The 16,311-nt window shown below is 38.4% G+C and overlaps 1 protein-coding gene across 1 annotated transcript; it reads left to right on the forward strand.

Moving 5' to 3' along the window:
- The first annotated feature begins 1,361 nt into the window (after nucleotides 1–1,361).
- Nucleotides 1,362–15,981, forward strand: LOC108993823 (protein NLRC3). The gene is made up of 18 exons (XM_018968857.2): nucleotides 1,362–1,664; nucleotides 1,744–2,050; nucleotides 3,303–3,524; nucleotides 3,816–3,874; nucleotides 4,003–4,140; nucleotides 5,239–5,313; nucleotides 5,438–5,521; nucleotides 5,622–5,683; nucleotides 5,880–5,949; nucleotides 13,573–13,648; nucleotides 13,744–13,874; nucleotides 14,422–14,481; nucleotides 14,617–14,691; nucleotides 14,864–14,968; nucleotides 15,041–15,136; nucleotides 15,228–15,308; nucleotides 15,383–15,484; nucleotides 15,590–15,981. The coding sequence occupies exons 1-18, from the start codon at nucleotides 1,623–1,625 to the stop codon at nucleotides 15,656–15,658; spliced, it is 1,854 nt and encodes a 617-aa protein (XP_018824402.1). The 5' UTR covers nucleotides 1,362–1,622; the 3' UTR covers nucleotides 15,659–15,981.
- Nucleotides 15,982–16,311: the final 330 nt, after the last annotated feature.

Raw genomic sequence — 16,311 nt, forward strand, 5'->3', positions numbered from 1 at the left:
CTCTTGTACCCTTTCTCTTCCTCAGACTAAGGATCCCATCTTTACGTCTCTCTTCCGCTATCCTCCTCCCCCTTGAGGGTCTTGACATACACAAGTATAAAATCAACATTATATGAGCACAAAATCAACATTATGCAAATAAAGATATGAGAGTCGCCCTTTACAAAATCGAGATTTGTCATTTGTTGTACTGCGGTTCAATGCACCACCTTCTGTTGCAAGACCCTTGTTAAGGCACCAGCTATGTCCCACGTCAGTGGTCGGAATGAAGCAAACCCTAAAGGGAGCAAGGGAGAGGGGTGCAAGCTAGTAGAGAAGGGCGCTCAAGTTAGGGCAATGGAAGGGGATGCTGGATGGGGTTAAGGGCTACTCAATACGCATCAAATCGTTTCATTATATTATCTATCTCATAGCGCCCAAAGCCCATTGCCCTCGCTTCGCTCATGAGTGTGTAGCGTGACGTGAGTGGCTTATGTAATTCTCTCTTCTCCTTCACTTTAAGAAAATACAATAGGAGGATGATTTAATTTAAACAATTTGTCTACACTTTATTTGATTAATGTGAGACATGCGTTCCCTTATTCGTATAATAAAAAAAGTTGATATTCTCCATCAATATACAAGATACTATATATATATATATATAAAGAAATAAGTATATTTATTTAGAATATCCAAAATATATTTTATTTAAGTAATAAAATCTAACAAGATCGATACCTATAAAAAACAATTATGTTAGATTGACCCATATTTAATTAAGATCAACTTGTATTATATGGTATAACGTTAACATCGGATTTGGATATAATCTCAAAAATAGTTATAGAGTAATTATTAGGTAGTCCTGGAGTATAGACATGCGGTCCTTCTAAAGTATCATAAGATGATATAACATTAAAAATATATTTATGTAAATAATTTTAATATGTTATCTTTTAATTGAATGAGAGTATTTATCCATGCTCGTAAGTCGTAACCAATAATTTTCAAGTACAATGCTACAACCGCAGACATTCTCCACTGAGAGTGTCCGCCAAGAAGGCCATTTGGTCTTTTTATTTTTATTTTTATTTTTATTTTTATTATATTTTTAAATATTTTAAAAAATATCTTAACATCATTAAAAAAATATATATATATTTTCTTAATTATTAAATAAATAAGATATCGTTTGGATTTGAAGATGAATTAAGATGAGTTGTGAATAATAGTGAGATTTATGAGTTAAAGTTATTAAATAGTAATAAATAATAATAAGATAAATTAAAATAAATTAAGAATGATAATACAAACTAGGCTTAAATCAATCGGTAGCGATCGGTGGCTTTTTATCATTTTTCAATTTTTAAGCGTCACATAACTGTCTTTTTTCTCTCGCAAACATATCTATCCGTCTTTAATCGAAGAGAAAACGCCCGAGGAAAGCAAGCTGCTGTTGATCCCAGTTTGGTAGTCCAACCTTGATTACAGCTCAGGACAATTAGAAGACGCGCCGCTCTCTCTCCTAACCCTTCTCTGTGTCTGCCTGCAAAGTGCAAATTCCTCTCTCAAGTTCTCAACGTTCAGTAGGCGCAGGATAAGGAACCTTTCACCCCATATGCGCATCTAATCCCTCACCAATGGGCTCCACTTCCACCCTCTCTCTCTACTCTCGCCCACAGGTTGTTCTCCAAGCTCGCTCTCTCCCGCTCCTTTTCCGCTCAAATCCCTAACTGTACTTTTTTTTTATTTGGTTCTCAGGTTTCATTCCGGGCACAGCCGTTCAGGCAGCGGCTTCAACCCCGTTTTGTGATCGGTTTCGCCTCTGGCTATCACGAACTGCTGTTTCCGGATGCAACTGTTTCTGTTTCGCTTGCAAGCAGAAGAAAATGCTTTAGGTTCGGACGCTTGGTTGTCAGGGCCGCTTCTAGGTCTGATGGAGCTTCGCGGCGCATGAGGACTGGTCGGAGAGTTTACAGTGAAGCTCAGGGCGAGTTAATACCTGCTCCGTTGAAGCAGGTTGCGTCGTTTGTTGCGCCGGTCGGTCTGTTTTTTGCGGTTACTTTCGGTATGGATTGGGATTTAACTGCTTATTGAATTTGCGTTCAATAACTCTGTCTCACTGTGGTTCGGTTTAGGGAAAATGTAATGAATTTTATAGTTATGGTTCAGTGTGATTTGTAAGTTGATTGTAACGTGAAATGGAATTAAATTTGGATACTTTGTATCATCAGCTTCATTTAGTTTGTTTTCTTTCGAAACAATAATTGATAAGTTTCTGTTTGCTAGGATTATGAAAAGCTATTGGTGAGGAAGTAGGGGAATTACTGAAATGTGAAAACTAGCATACCCGAATTCAGATAAGGTTTTGGAAGTACTTATAAATTTAGGCATAAAGTTGAAGGAAATGTTTCGGTTGATACATACTACAGTGTGGTTGGGAAACGCCCGCTCTGTTAGTGTTTTATAAATTGACGGGCCTTCACAAGATTTTTTTTTTTTTTTTTAAATGGAGGAACTTTGGAGAGGGGGCAAACCCAACCCGATTTTGCAAGATTTTTTTTTTTGATGATGGGGAACCACCCCATGGTAGAGCCCTTAGGACTCACCCATAGAACATTAAGGCTGCGTTTAGATGTTGAGCTGAGTTCAGTTCTTTATGAATAGTAGTGAATTGAGTAGCTGATGGAGTTCTGTGGGGCCTATTTAAACTGAATTTAAAGTGTGTTTGGATGTTAAGATGAGTTTAATACCTTTTATGGGAAGTTGAAAAAGGTTGTACATCCCACGTATAAAGATGTATTAAGTTGAAAAATGTCGTGGGTTCTATGTGTAAGGAGGTTTTGAGTTGAGATGATTTTAGTAATTTGAGAGTTAGATGATTGGATGTTAGATTTAGCTTAAAATTAGACTGAGCTCATCTGAGTCTTGCAACCAAACACAGCCTAACCCTCGGGGAGACTAGCACAGCAATCCACCGCCATGGCCTCCCACTTAAATCGCAGTTTGATCTGAGGGAGAATCGAACTTGTGGCATGGGGCTCATGCACACAAGTTCGCCCTTACCACTTGGGCTACCCACGGGTGGGTTTTTGCAAGATTTAATTATGTATATAATAGGAAACTCTGTAAAAATTGCATTCCATTAATTTTTTCTTTCATGAAGTACTTTTACCGAATTTCGGCATCTTGCCTAGGTGCATGCTTTGTGGCTCACCGCATATTCAGGGCCTTCCTATGTCAGAATTAGATTTTAGCCAAATTGTACTGGTAGTTATTTACTCTCTTTGGTTGCACTAATTTATTTCTTCAGCTGACAGTTTTATGGAAATTGGTGGAGAAACTACTGATTCCAAACCCAGCGAAGCCAGCAAAGGCTTCATCTGTAGAAGAAAAATCTTCCCCAAAAGGATTGAATTGGTCATTTGCAGCCGGTACAAATCTTTTACCAGGTCTTAAAGCTAAGATTGATAGAGAGTCCAAGCAGAAGCTCGATGAGTTTGCTAAAGAACTCAGGACGTTCAGAAGTGTTGACATGTCAGGTATGCCGGCTAAATAAATAAGATTATGTAGAAGTAATCATTATTTGTGATGCTTTACTACTATACACCTCTCCCATGCATGGTCATTGATTATGAGCTGAAATAAGTATTCTACAGTTTTCGAATTGACTGCCTAAGATGCATTTCCTTGCAATGCCATCTTTTAGAAATATTGCAGTAATCTTGATTCTGGAAACCTTGATATTTGAAATGCTGTTAACAAATCGGACCATACTTGTTTTTATTTTTTACATTGTGGCAGTTACAATTAACTCTTCACAATTTTGGCAGGGCGCAACTTTGGAGATGAAGGGCTATTTTTTCTTTCTGAGAGTTTAGGATACAATCAGGTTCAAGCCTTATTCATATATTTTTGTTGTAATGTTATTACTTTCACTGTTCTTTTATGCTACAAGGAGAAATATGGATGCAATTGTGGTTCTATTTAACTTACAAATATGTATTACTTGTGTTTCAGACTGTTGAGGAAGTAAGTTTTGCTTCAAATGGAATAACTGCAGCTGGAATCAAAGCTTTTGATGGTGTTCTTCAATCAAACATTGTATTAAAGACTCTCGATCTTTCTGGGAACCCTATTGGAGATGAAGGAATTAAGGTCAGCCCAATCTATCTATACTGTTATATCCTCAGATAATCTAATATTAATCCTCTTGCTAGATGGAGTGCTGGAAACAAACATCGGATAATAGTATGTGATAAAAGAAGTCCCTAGTAATGTATGTTCTTTTACAAACAGTATATTGAGTTGCATAGCATAATGTTTAGTGATACTTCACCTTCATTTAGCCTATTAACTTCCTCTCACATATTTTGGAAGCTACATCACGATTCCTTTTGTGTCTTTTATTTGTTGTCCTTATTTTGGTTGGAGTTTCTTTTAAACATAGAACATCCTTTTTTTGTTTTGATATGTAACAAAAAAAACATAGAACATCCTTTCTCTTTGCCATTGAGAGTTTGAATTGATTTCAATATTTTTAGAAGATCAGCATTCTTTTCTTTTATCATCTGTCAAGTATTTTCTTAATCAGTTCAAAACCATATGTAAATCTCACCCTTCATTGAAAATGGCACATAAATATTGAGAAGCATGTAGGAGGAAGTCCTCTGTTTATCAATAACTTTAAACAGTGCCAGTATATGACGTGGTCTGCACAAAAAGGCAAAATGAATGTCTCATGTACTACTTCCTAAGTAACAAATTCAGAGTTTGTGTAGATAATGAGGGTGCAATTCTCAACTTTGTAAGAATTGAAGGAAGCTTTGAGCATTTTAACCTTATTGGATAAAGCAATGCAGCATTGTCCTTCCTTTTTAAATTTTGATCCTAGTCTCTCAAAGATTTAATTTGAGATAACACATGTGACGACAATGCTACTGCCCATGTAAGCAATTGGATTCTAAAATTGTGACCTCAAGAAAAAAAGATTCCCCTACCATATATGGTGGACAATTGGGCCCACCTCTTCTCTTTGTTGTTTTTCTCATGATTTTTTTCTTTTTGCAAGCATGTTTCATGTCATATCCACTGACAAATGTTTATTTCGATCCTCATGCTGATGTTTCTTAAGTATTCATTTTTTTTCAGACCTATTTGTGATTTGCTCGTGATCATGGCTATACTCTTTTTTTAATAAGTAATCATGTTTATACTCTGAAGTTCAGATTTTGTGTCATGTATCTGTGTTCACAGTCCCTATGTGAAATGCTGGTGGACAATGCTAGCATTCAAAAACTTCTGCTGAACAGTACTGACTTGGGTGATGAGGTTTGCTTCTCACTAGCATTAAGAACTGTACCCTGACAATGAGTACATGCATATGCCTTAGAAGTTCATATGAACAAAGCCTCTTCTGCAATCCTATACTAAGAGTTACTTTTTTTGGGTGTAGGGTGCAAAGGCTATTGCAGAGTTATTGAAGAAACACTCGAGCTTACGTGTTCTTGAACTTAACAACAATATTATCGACTATTCTGTATGCAATTACCCCTGCATCTTCTATGATTGTGTTTTAAAGAAATAACGAAAGTCGAAAAGTGATTCTGTTTGTGATTTGTTTTTGAAACTGGAGGTAGGGATTCACTAGTCTTGCTGGAGCACTTCTTGAGAATAACACGATACGAAATCTACATCTCAAGTGAGAGAAACTTGCATTTTTTTCCTTTTTACCCCCTCCTTAGTGAAATTCAATTCTTGTTTCTACATGCCATACATGCTTTACCTGAAGTGGCAGGTTATACCTTTCTTTCTTGAATGGTTTTAGAAGTAATTTTTCAAGTACTGCACTTACCTTTTTCTTCTTTGGAAATTGTTGACACTTTCTTATTCTTTAGCGGCAATTATGGTGGTGCTCTAGGGGCTAATGCTTTTGCAAAGGGATTGGAGGGGAACAAGTCTCTAAGGGTACCACTTCATTTACTTCCACTTATTTTCTCTGTTACTCTGTTACACATTGTTAAGATTGTTTTTGACCTCCAAAGGGATTTTGTCTTAGTTGACCTGGAGAATACAATACGTGGGATAAGTAAGTTATCTATGCAAAATTAAACCGGCAAACTGAAGTGCCAAGTTGACCGATTAAAAATTTTCAGATACGTACCTAAATTTGGGAGATAGTTGTCCAATCCAGTGTGTTAGAGGACTGGGTTCTGCATGAATTCTTTGTTAAATTTGTAACAAACTCATTTAGCAGCTTAGGAATAAAAAAAAAATGTTGAAAATTCTCTCAGTTGCAATAATAATAACAAAAAAGATATGATAATTGAAATGAAACTTATCTATTGGTACTTGTTACTGAGAGGCTTTTAATCTTTTTTGTTCTTAAAGAGGAAAAAATAAGCCTTGCTCTCCAGTATATCAAAGGAAGAGCAACTAGATGTTCTTGCTTCCTGTTATTTCATTTTTTTTTTCTGTGACCAACCTCAAAATTTGATTGGTGGGTTTGGAAAAGGCACCTGACAGATATCCCGTATTCTTGATGCCGTTAAGATCCCTGGTTGGCTCGAATTACTTAACAATAGGTCTTCCTGACGGAGGTCAAGGGGGTAGAGTGGTTCATTCCTCTTGGATGCTCGTCTCAATTGGTGTGATCCTTCTTGTTTAATATGTTGCATGTGTCTATTTGTGTGGGTTTCATAGACTGCCTTGCTGCTCAAGCTGAGAACATACCTTAGGCCTTATGTTTTTTCATTCGCCTCACGTGTAGCCAAGTTCTTTCTTGGAAACAGTGGATGTTGCACACTTTAACAACATATTTTACTCACTTGGCACTTGGCAATTTTAAAAGTGAGACAATACATTATCTTTATTTAAGGGATCTTTTCTTTTTAAGTGAATTCTCTCCGTACACTTCTTCTTATTGCCACTATGGTGAGTTTTTTCCGGTGATCGTTGCCGGAGTTAGCTTTCTATAGTGATTTCCATTTTGAGAGATTTAGTAGTGTCAATGAGCGGTTTTAAACATTTAGCTATAGGTTTTTGTTTTGTCATTAGAGGGGGGTCACCATTTTCGTATCACTGAGAAGAATAGGAGGTTCATTAAGGAGTTGGTTCTGAGTCCTGCTAGTGCTCGTTGGCTTGCGAACACAGTGGAAGAATGCTATTTCTCTAAAGGAAACAAAGAGTTCTGCGAGATGTATCGTGATGGTGCCAAGGCACTCTTTGCTCACCGGCGTTCTAATGACTTTGGACGATTTTTAGAAGTTACAGATTATGGTAGCAGTGGGAGGCGAGGTCTCTTAGCGATTCCAGCAGGCATGGAAGGAAAGGGGTGGAAGAATCTTTCCACGGAAATGAAGCACATTCTGTCCATGCCTTTGTCTATGAACAAGACATTGTTGGTGGCTCCAAAACTGGTTAGCTTGACAAAGAAGGGGAAGGAGAAGGGGAAACAAGTTCAATCTTTTGCAGAGGTCGTGAGGGGCGGCGATGGGAAAAGGGAGGCTGAGAGGGGTGAAAAAAACAATGGTAGACTTGCAGGGAGCTTCATTGTTGCAAAGCAGTCTGGTCGAGACACTATACCAAAAACAGGGGGTGTTGATTTGTTCTATCCTGGGTAGGGGAAAGCATGGATTGGAGGTCCCTTTTATGTTTGAAAGACGAATTTGCTTTATTGAAATTGGCGGTGGAGGAACTTATAAGCAAAGTGGAGAGTTTGGGTTTGGGCCAAGGCTCTCAGCAGATGGGGTTGCCTAATGGGTTTGTGAAAAAAGTGGTGGGCCACAAAGGGCCCAAATCTGTCTGGCCCGTGAAAGGCAAGGTTAGGCTGGGAAATAACAAGCTGGGCTTGGCCCGGTGCCTTTCTAGCCCAAAATGGAAACCAAAATGTGGGCCGGTGTTCGAAAAAGGGTCGACGTCCAACCCAAGCCCAGTTGCCTGGCTCACTGGCTAGGGGTTGTATTGTCGGCGACGTCAAAGCACGATCCCGTCTCCAATGGCGACGGAGAACCTGTCTCGGCAACAATAACGTCAGTGGAGGCACAGACTTGTGCGACGAGTGTTTGCAGTTCAATGCGAGGTGCACCAGGCTCGGGGAAGGCACAGACTTGTGCAACGGTGGTCTCTGGGTCGTCTCCCACCACTGACGTCCCACCTCCTCGACGGCGATGCTCCACTAACAGAGCCACAACAGATAGACGCAATGGTGCCTACAGAGTGTATGGGTGGGTCACCAGACCTTGGGGTGGCACAGATTTTGACGCCGACACATGTTGGGCTGCCTCTCATCTCCATGGTGTTGAAGGCTGTGGTCCTGGCATCGGAGAAGACTACGGTGCTATTGACAGAGGTTCAGAGACCTTTTGAACATTGTGGGACACCTCAGAAACCAACGTTGGAACTCTCTGAGCTTGATGACATTTGTTGTTTAGTCCCATCTACTGAGCAATTGTTGGAAGAATTCTGTTCTGCAAAAAATGGAGGTGTGGACTCTGTGGATGATAGGGGGGAAGTTGAATTGGTTGGTTCTTTGGTTGTATATGAGGATTTCAAGGATGGGGAGGATGAACCTACTCCTTTAAATTCTTTTCATCCCAACATGACATATTGGGTTATTCAAAAAGCTATGGATCTTAAACAGATGATAGGGATTAAATGCGAGGGCTTCGAAGCCAAATTTATGGCTCTACTAACAGCCATAGAGGCCGCTAATGCTCAATCCAAATCGGACCTATATATGAATTTGGCCAAAAAAGAGGGAAATAGAACTCAAGAGGCTAACATGGGCAATGAAATATGATGGTGGAGAGAGGAGCTCGAATTGGGAATGTTGTAAGGGAAGGGGTAAAATGGTTGTCCCATGAAGCCAAAAATTATATCATGGAATGTGAGGGGGCTGAATGTTCTTAATAAGCGGCTCCAAGTTAGAAATCTACTTCGCCAATGGAAGGGAGATATAATTTGTTTACAAGAGACCAAGCTGAAAGTTATTACAAGTCAAATAATCCATACTTTATGGAGAGGGCAACATGTTAGGTGGTCTTACTTGCCATCAAAGGAGCATCTGGGGAAGTTCTGGTTATGTTCGATAAAAGGGTGGTAGATATGGTGGAAGATTGTGTGGGGGCCTTTTCTGTCGCATGCTCTTTTGTGAACTTAGAAGACGGTTTCAAATGGGCATTTGCTAGAGTTTATGGCCCAAATATTGATTCAGAGATGAGGCTATTGTGGGAATAATTGGCGGGACTTCTTAGTTGGTGGGAGCTACCAAGTTGTATTGGTGGAGACTTTAACGTATCCCGCTTTCCAAGCGAAAGATCGGTTGTATCTAACATCACTCCAGCAATGAGGGTTTTTTCTGATTTCATTTTAGAGCAGGATCTTATGGACATTCCACATGCAGGAGGCACATTCACTTGGTCCAACAATCGGGAAGTCCCATCTTGGTCTAGGATCGATAGATTTTTGCTAACTCCTGAATGAGAGTCACACTTCCCGAATGTAGCTCAAAGAAGGTTACCCCAGTTATGCTCCGATCACTTCCCCATCATTTTAGACTGTGGAGGCATCCAAGGTGGTAGAAGGTATTTTAAGTTTGAGAAAATGTGGCTAAAAACTGACAATTTTGTAGACAGGGTCAGATAATGGTGGTCTGCTTACAATTTCCAAGGTTCCCCAAGTTTTATAATGGCAAAAAAGTTGAAAGCACTGAAACAGGACTTGAAGCAATGGAATGAACAAGTTTTTGGCAATGTGCTTCAGCAGAGGCGTTCCCTTATGGAGGAGTTACAGGGTTTGGAAGGAGAGGAGGTCAGAACACTTTCGGTATCTAAAAAAAACCGCAAGAGGCTGGTAGGAGCTGAACTTAAAAGAGTTACTTTGATGGAGGAGGTTTCATGGAGATAGAAATCAAGAATGCTCTGGCTCAAGGTGGGGGATAAGTGCACGAAATTCTTCCACAGGGTGGCTAATTCACATAGGAAGAACAACGTTTTTGATTCTTTGATGGTAGATGGGGCAATTTTATCGGATCAGGTGGTAATCAACAACCACATTGATCAGTACGATCAACAACTTATCTGAAGAGCATATTTGGAGACTGAAAGTGGATGATTTGAATTTTTCAGCAATAGATTAGCAGAGTGGCTGAAGAGGCTATTTGTAGAAGAGGAGGTGTGCAGAGTTATCAAAGGTATGGCAAGTGATAAGGCTTTCAGTCCGGATGGGTTTACGTTAGGTTTCTTTCAAACTTGTTGGGAGGTGATTAAGGAAGATCTAATGCAAGTCTTTCTTGAGTTTCATACAAATGCTAGATTTGAAAAGAGTCTTAATGCTACCTTCTCAGCACTCATTCCCAAAAAGGTGGGGTTTGCGGATGTTAGACACTATCGTTCCATTAGTCACGTGAATGGGGTGTATAAAATTTTGTCCAAAGTGCTAGCGAATAGATTGAGCTCGGTGGTGGAAAAACTTATTTCAAAGCCGCAAAATGCATTTGTGAAAGGTAGACAAATACTCAATTCGGTGCTTATTGCAAATGAAGTCCTGGACGGACGACTTAAGTCTAGAGAACCCGGGTTACTTTGCAAGCTAGACATGGAGAAAGCATATGACCACGTCAACTGGCAGTTTTTACTTTACTTACTGAAAATATGTGGTTTTGGGGGAAGATGGCAAAAATGGGTGAAATTTTGTATTTCTTCAGTTTGTTTCTCTATCTTGGTGAATGGCTCACTGGTAGGTTTCTTCAACTATTCTCGTGGCTTGAGACAGGGGGATCCGCTATCTCCTTTACTTTTTTTATTTGTCATGGAAGCTCTTAGTAAGATAATTGAGAGTCTTGTGGAAGGTGGGTTACTCCATGGTTTTTCGGTAGGTAATGGTAATCTCAATACTTCTCACTTGTTGTTTGCCGATGACACCCTCATCTTTTGTGGTGCACATTTTGGACACATTCAAGCCTTGAGGGCGCTACTCCTTTGTTTTGCAGCTGTATCAGGCTTGAATATCAACCTTTCAAAGTTTGAATTAGTGCCAGTGGGGGTTGTCCATGATGCGGAAAACTTTGCTACACTCTTGGGTTGCAAGTTATCATCTCTACCTATGAAGTATCTTGGGTTACCATTGGGCGCTTCTTTTAAATCTGTAAGGATTTTGAATGACGCTACTCACCTACTTTTTGTCTTTGTTCCTGCTTCCTTTAAAGGTAGCTAACCGTATTGAGAAGCTACAAAGAGATTTCTTGTGGAGTGGCCTGGGGGAAGAGTTCAAATTTCATCTAGTTAATTGGTCGACGGTTTGTACTTCAATTTCTGGGGGAGGATTGAGGATCCGTCACTTGACGAAATTCAATCAAGCCCTTTTGGGTAAATGGTTGTGGAGGTACCAACATGAAAGGGAGGCCCTATGGAAGTCCGTTATAGATTCACAATTTGGAGAGACTTGGGGAGGATGGTGCTCGAATGAGGTACGAGGCACACATAGAGGTGGATTGTGGAAAAATATTAGAAGACATTGGGAGACCTTTAGGAGACATGAAAACATGGCTGTGGACGATGGTTCTCGTGTTAGTTTTTGGTATGACAAATGGGTTGGTAATCATAGCCTCCGAGACGCCTTCCCTGTTATCTTTGAGCTTGCAAGAGAAAAGGATGCAGTGATTGCTGATCTTTTGGCCTTCTCAAATGGTTCCCCTCAATGGAACATTGATTTCATTAGGACAGCTCAAGATTGGGAGTTAGAGTCTATTACTGAGTTCTTTGCGGCATTGTATTATGTAAATATGCCAAGGGATACCATAGATACGATGTATTGGAGTCATTCCAAGAAAGGTAATTTCACTGTTAGATCATTTTACCTAGTGCTAACGAGTCCTGGAATGACTAGTTTCCCGTGGAAGAGTATATGGCAGACGAAAGCTCCCTCAAAAGTAGCTTTCTTTATATGGTCAACATCCTTGGATAAGATCCTCACTACCGACAATATGAGGAAATGACGGGTAATTGTGTTGGATTGGTGTTGTATGTGTAAGAAATATAGGGAATCAGTAGATTATCTGCTTTTACACTGTGAGGTAGCCAGGAACATGTGGGATGATTTGTTCACAAGGATCGGATTGTCATGGGTCATGCCTCTCAGATTGGTGGATTTCCTAGCAAGTTGGAGAGGCCTCCATGGTAACTCACAGATAGCGGTCATCTGGCGAATGATTCCTATATGTATATGTTGGTATATTTGGAGGGAGAGAAATGCTATAAGCTTTGAAGATCAAGAGAGAACAATGGATGAGCTAAAAGTTTTCTTCTTTAAGTCCTTGTTTGTATGGGTGTGGGCCATAGTGTGTAATGGACAAAGTGTCCATGACCTTCTACTTTCTATTGTAACCTCTAGTTAGGTGTTTCTCATGTATACTACCTGTATACCTAGGCTTTGCCTGTTTCTATGAATATAACTTATTGATTACCAATCGAAAAAAAAAATATCTTTATTTAAAAATGAGATTAGCATAGATGGCTTGTAATTTCACAGCTTGTTATGTGTTTAGGATTATCATTGATCTAAAATATGGTGGATTGTGAGGGGGATGGTGTTCGAATGGGGTGAGCAGATCACATGGGGTGGGGCTTTGGAAACACATAAGAAGAGGTTGACAAACTTCCATCGATACAAACGCTATGCAGTCGGGGATGGTTCCATAATTAAATTCTAGAATGACCTATGGTGTGGAGATCGAATCCTTAAGGAAGACTATCCAACAATATACGGCATTGCATGAAGACAAGAGGCTTCAGTAGCAGAGCTTATGGATCTATCCAGTGGCTCTCCTCAATGGAGTATCATTTTCCTAAGAGCTACCCAAGACCAGGAAATTGACACATTTACAGATTTCTTCAATCTTGTATATAATTGTAGAGTGAATGGAGGAGCTAATAAGAAGGGGAGATTTACTGTACAGTCGTACTATAAGTCCCTTATGACGCACTCTACAAGTACATTCCCATGGAAGAACATATGGAAGACTAACAGCCCCCTAAATTTTTTTTTTTTTTGGTATGAATAACTTTATTAGGGAAGATTCTCATCTTAGATAATCTAAGGAAACGCCTAATCATTGTGTTGGATTGGTGTTATATGTGTAAGAAAAGTAGGGAGTATGCGGATCATCTATTATTGCATTGTGATGTAGCCATGAGCTTTTGGAATGATATCTTTGCTAGAGTGGGGTTCCATTGGGTGATGCCACGAAGGGTCGATGACTTTTTGGCCAGTTGGCAAGGCATCCGAGGTAACTCTCAAATTGCAGCTATGTGGAAAATGTTACTGATCTGTTTATGGCCGTGCATATGGATGGAGAGGAATGGTCGGAGTTTTGAGGATCGTGAACGGACAATGGACATGATTAGAACTATTTTGCTTAATACTTTATTCCATTGGTTGAGTGTAATAGACTTTAATAACATGAGCGTACATGATTTCCTTGTATCTTTAGACACTCATGCATATGCGTTGCTCTTGTATATGTCCCGTGTACTTGGCTTTTGCTTATTTTAATAAAATTCTTATTTACTGATAAAAAAAAAATGTGTTTAGGAACTTCACTTACATGGAAATTTTATTGGAGATGAAGGAGTACTTGCTTTGACGTCAGGTTTATCTTTGCATAAAGGTTTGCATGGAAATTTTATCATCATATGTTTATGCTTCTTTTTCTGCAGTTCTATTGTAATGCATTTAATCATGACATTCATATTTGCTCTTTAGGGAAGCTTACACTTCTAGACGTTGGTAACAACTCAATTAGTGAGAGAGGTGCCTTTTATGTTGCCGAATATATAAAGAAGAGCAAGAGCCTGTTATGGTTGAACCTTTACATGAACGACATAGGGGATGAGGTACTGATACTTCTCAGTAGTTAACAATTTCTATTATAAAGTGTGATGAAATTTTACACTACAATTTGGTAAGGTCACCTTTGTAGACTTTTTTCTAAGCTAAAGCAACATATTGGTTCCACCATTAAACTGTACCTTTTATTATTCTCTAGCTATCATTGTTAGTTTCCATTTTGCCTATCTTTCTGAAATCTAAAGGGAAGAGATCATGGAAAGCAACGATGAAATTATTAGAATGTAGAAACTATTCATGGACTCAGTATCAAGCATAACACAAAGTGGTATTAGTGGAATTTTTTGTGTTGTTTTGGTTCAAGAAAAGGAAATAGCTGGATATAAATTATGTTTACTTTCGAATGATTATCTCTCTTCAATTATGACGAACAGAGCAGCAATCATGATGGATTTTCATACTGGAAAATGGAAGAAAACTCTATCTGAGTTTCTTGCTTAGAATTCAACTCGAAGTTTAAAAAATCCAAATTTAATTATATATGATAAGGTGGCCCAGATACTTTTTTTAATTTGAACTTTGAATATTTATCAGGGAGCGGAAAGAATTGCAGATGCTTTGAAGCAGAACCGAACGATAACAACCGTAGACCTGGTAAGCTGGGAGTACACTTTCTCACTATCTTTCATGCAGTTACTTATTAAAAACTTTCATGCAGTTGTTTCAAAAATTTTTTTTTTTTTTAAATAGAGATCTTGAGCAAATCTTTTCTGAGTTTTAATCCTACAGGGGGGGAATAACATCCATGCCAAGGGCGTCAGTGAGATAGCTCAAGTGTTGAAAGATAATTCTGTTATTACAACTGTACGTGGACCTTTTTGCTCACTTTTCATTTTTTTTTTCTTGTCGTTCGTCAATTAAGTAATGTTGGTTTACACCGATAAAAGAAAAATTTAAGTAATGTTGGTTTAAATTCTGCTAGATCAGTAATTTTGGAAATATTCTTCTTCATCTCTCTCTTTCTCTCTCATTACAGTTGGAACTTAGTTATAATCCTATTGGACCTGATGGAGCAAAGGCTTTATCTGAAGTTCTCAAGTTTCATGGAAATGTAAAGACTCTCAAGCTTGGTTGGTGCCAGGTAATCATAGAGCTGGACTTATGTTAAGAACCTTTAATTAAACAATGTATTTACATGAAAAATGTATTGCAGATAGGAGCAAAGGGTGTTGAATTTGTTGCAGATACTTTGAAATATAATACTACCATATCCGTTCTTGACTTGCGGGCAAATGGGCTTAAAGATGAGGTTCCGTTTTGTAGATAGTATTCACCTATTGCAACTTGAACCATTTTGGCAAGTTAAATCTTTTGTTACTTCGTCTTTTCACTCTATGCAGGGTGCAGTTTGCCTAGCTCGCAGCTTGAAAGTGGTTAATGAAGCTTTAACTTCACTAGATTTAGGATTCAATGAAATAAGGGTAAAGACTGTTATGTTTTATTGAATATTCGTGTCAAGTATGTAGCACCCCTCTGAGATTGATTTTGAATACAGGATGATGGTGCTTTTGCCATTGCTCAAGCACTAAAGACTAATGAAGATGTGACAGTCACATCTTTGAACCTTGCCAATAACTTCCTGACAAAGTTTGGGCAGGTATATCTTTTTCTTTCCTTTTTTTTTTTTCAATTGTTTTTCCACCTTGTATGTTGATGTTTTATTACTTCTGCTTAATACTTAGTGAAGTATTTAATCATGCAGAGTGCTCTGACGGATGCTAGAGATCATGTATACGAGATGAGTGAGAAGGAAGTCGACATTTTTTTCTAGATAGAAAGAGCAATACTATGCGAATAATATTTTGTCGGAACAAGACAATTTTGTGTTTTTTCTTTTCTGGCGGGTACTGGTTCGGACTCCAAGCTTTTAGTTCAAAATTCTCGAGGTCCGACTAAAATGCATTTAGTGAGGAAAATTTGAAAATTTTGACAGTGATTGAGTTGCAGGTCTCATCAGCGATATTGCTTTATAGTTTATATAATTGTTATTCAGGTTCTCAGTTTTGTTGTAGGAAATTCTACTACAGTTCACAAGTTTAAACGTCCATGTCAATTTGCTGATGATATATAATTTGTTCAGAAAATGCTGCTATATGATTGAGTTTTCTGTTTTTGTTTTTGTTTTCGCATGGGAGTTTCCGTTTTATTAAAATAATTTGTACAGTCTTAGAGTGTGAAGGTCCGAGTATTTATTAGAAAAAAAGTAGACAAATTTGGGACATAAAAATAAAATAAAATTAGGCCTCTATTGGTTCAACAAATGAGATGAGATAAAAATTGAAAGTTAAATAAAATATTATGAAAATATTATTTTTATTTTAAAATTTTAAAAAGTTGAATTGTTTATTGTATATTTTGTATGAGAGTTTGAGAATATTAATAATGATTAGATTAGATGAGAAGATTTATATAACTAAACGAGAC

The sequence above is a fragment of the Juglans regia genome, chromosome 13 (genome assembly GCF_001411555.2).
Source record: "Juglans regia cultivar Chandler chromosome 13, Walnut 2.0, whole genome shotgun sequence".
Lineage (NCBI taxonomy): Eukaryota > Viridiplantae > Streptophyta > Magnoliopsida > Fagales > Juglandaceae > Juglans > Juglans regia.

Bases quoted from the DNA above. Each gene is read 5' to 3' on its own strand.
- LOC108993823 (XM_018968857.2), top strand. From the start codon at position 1,623: ATGGGCTCCACTTCCACCCTCTCTCTCTACTCTCGCCCACAG. The intron at 1,665-1,743 runs GTTGTTCTCCAA...TTTGGTTCTCAG, and splicing joins CTCTCTACTCTCGCCCACAG to GTTTCATTCCGGGCACAGCC. The intron at 15,309-15,382 runs GTAAAGACTGTT...TTTTGAATACAG, and splicing joins TAGGATTCAATGAAATAAGG to GATGATGGTGCTTTTGCCAT.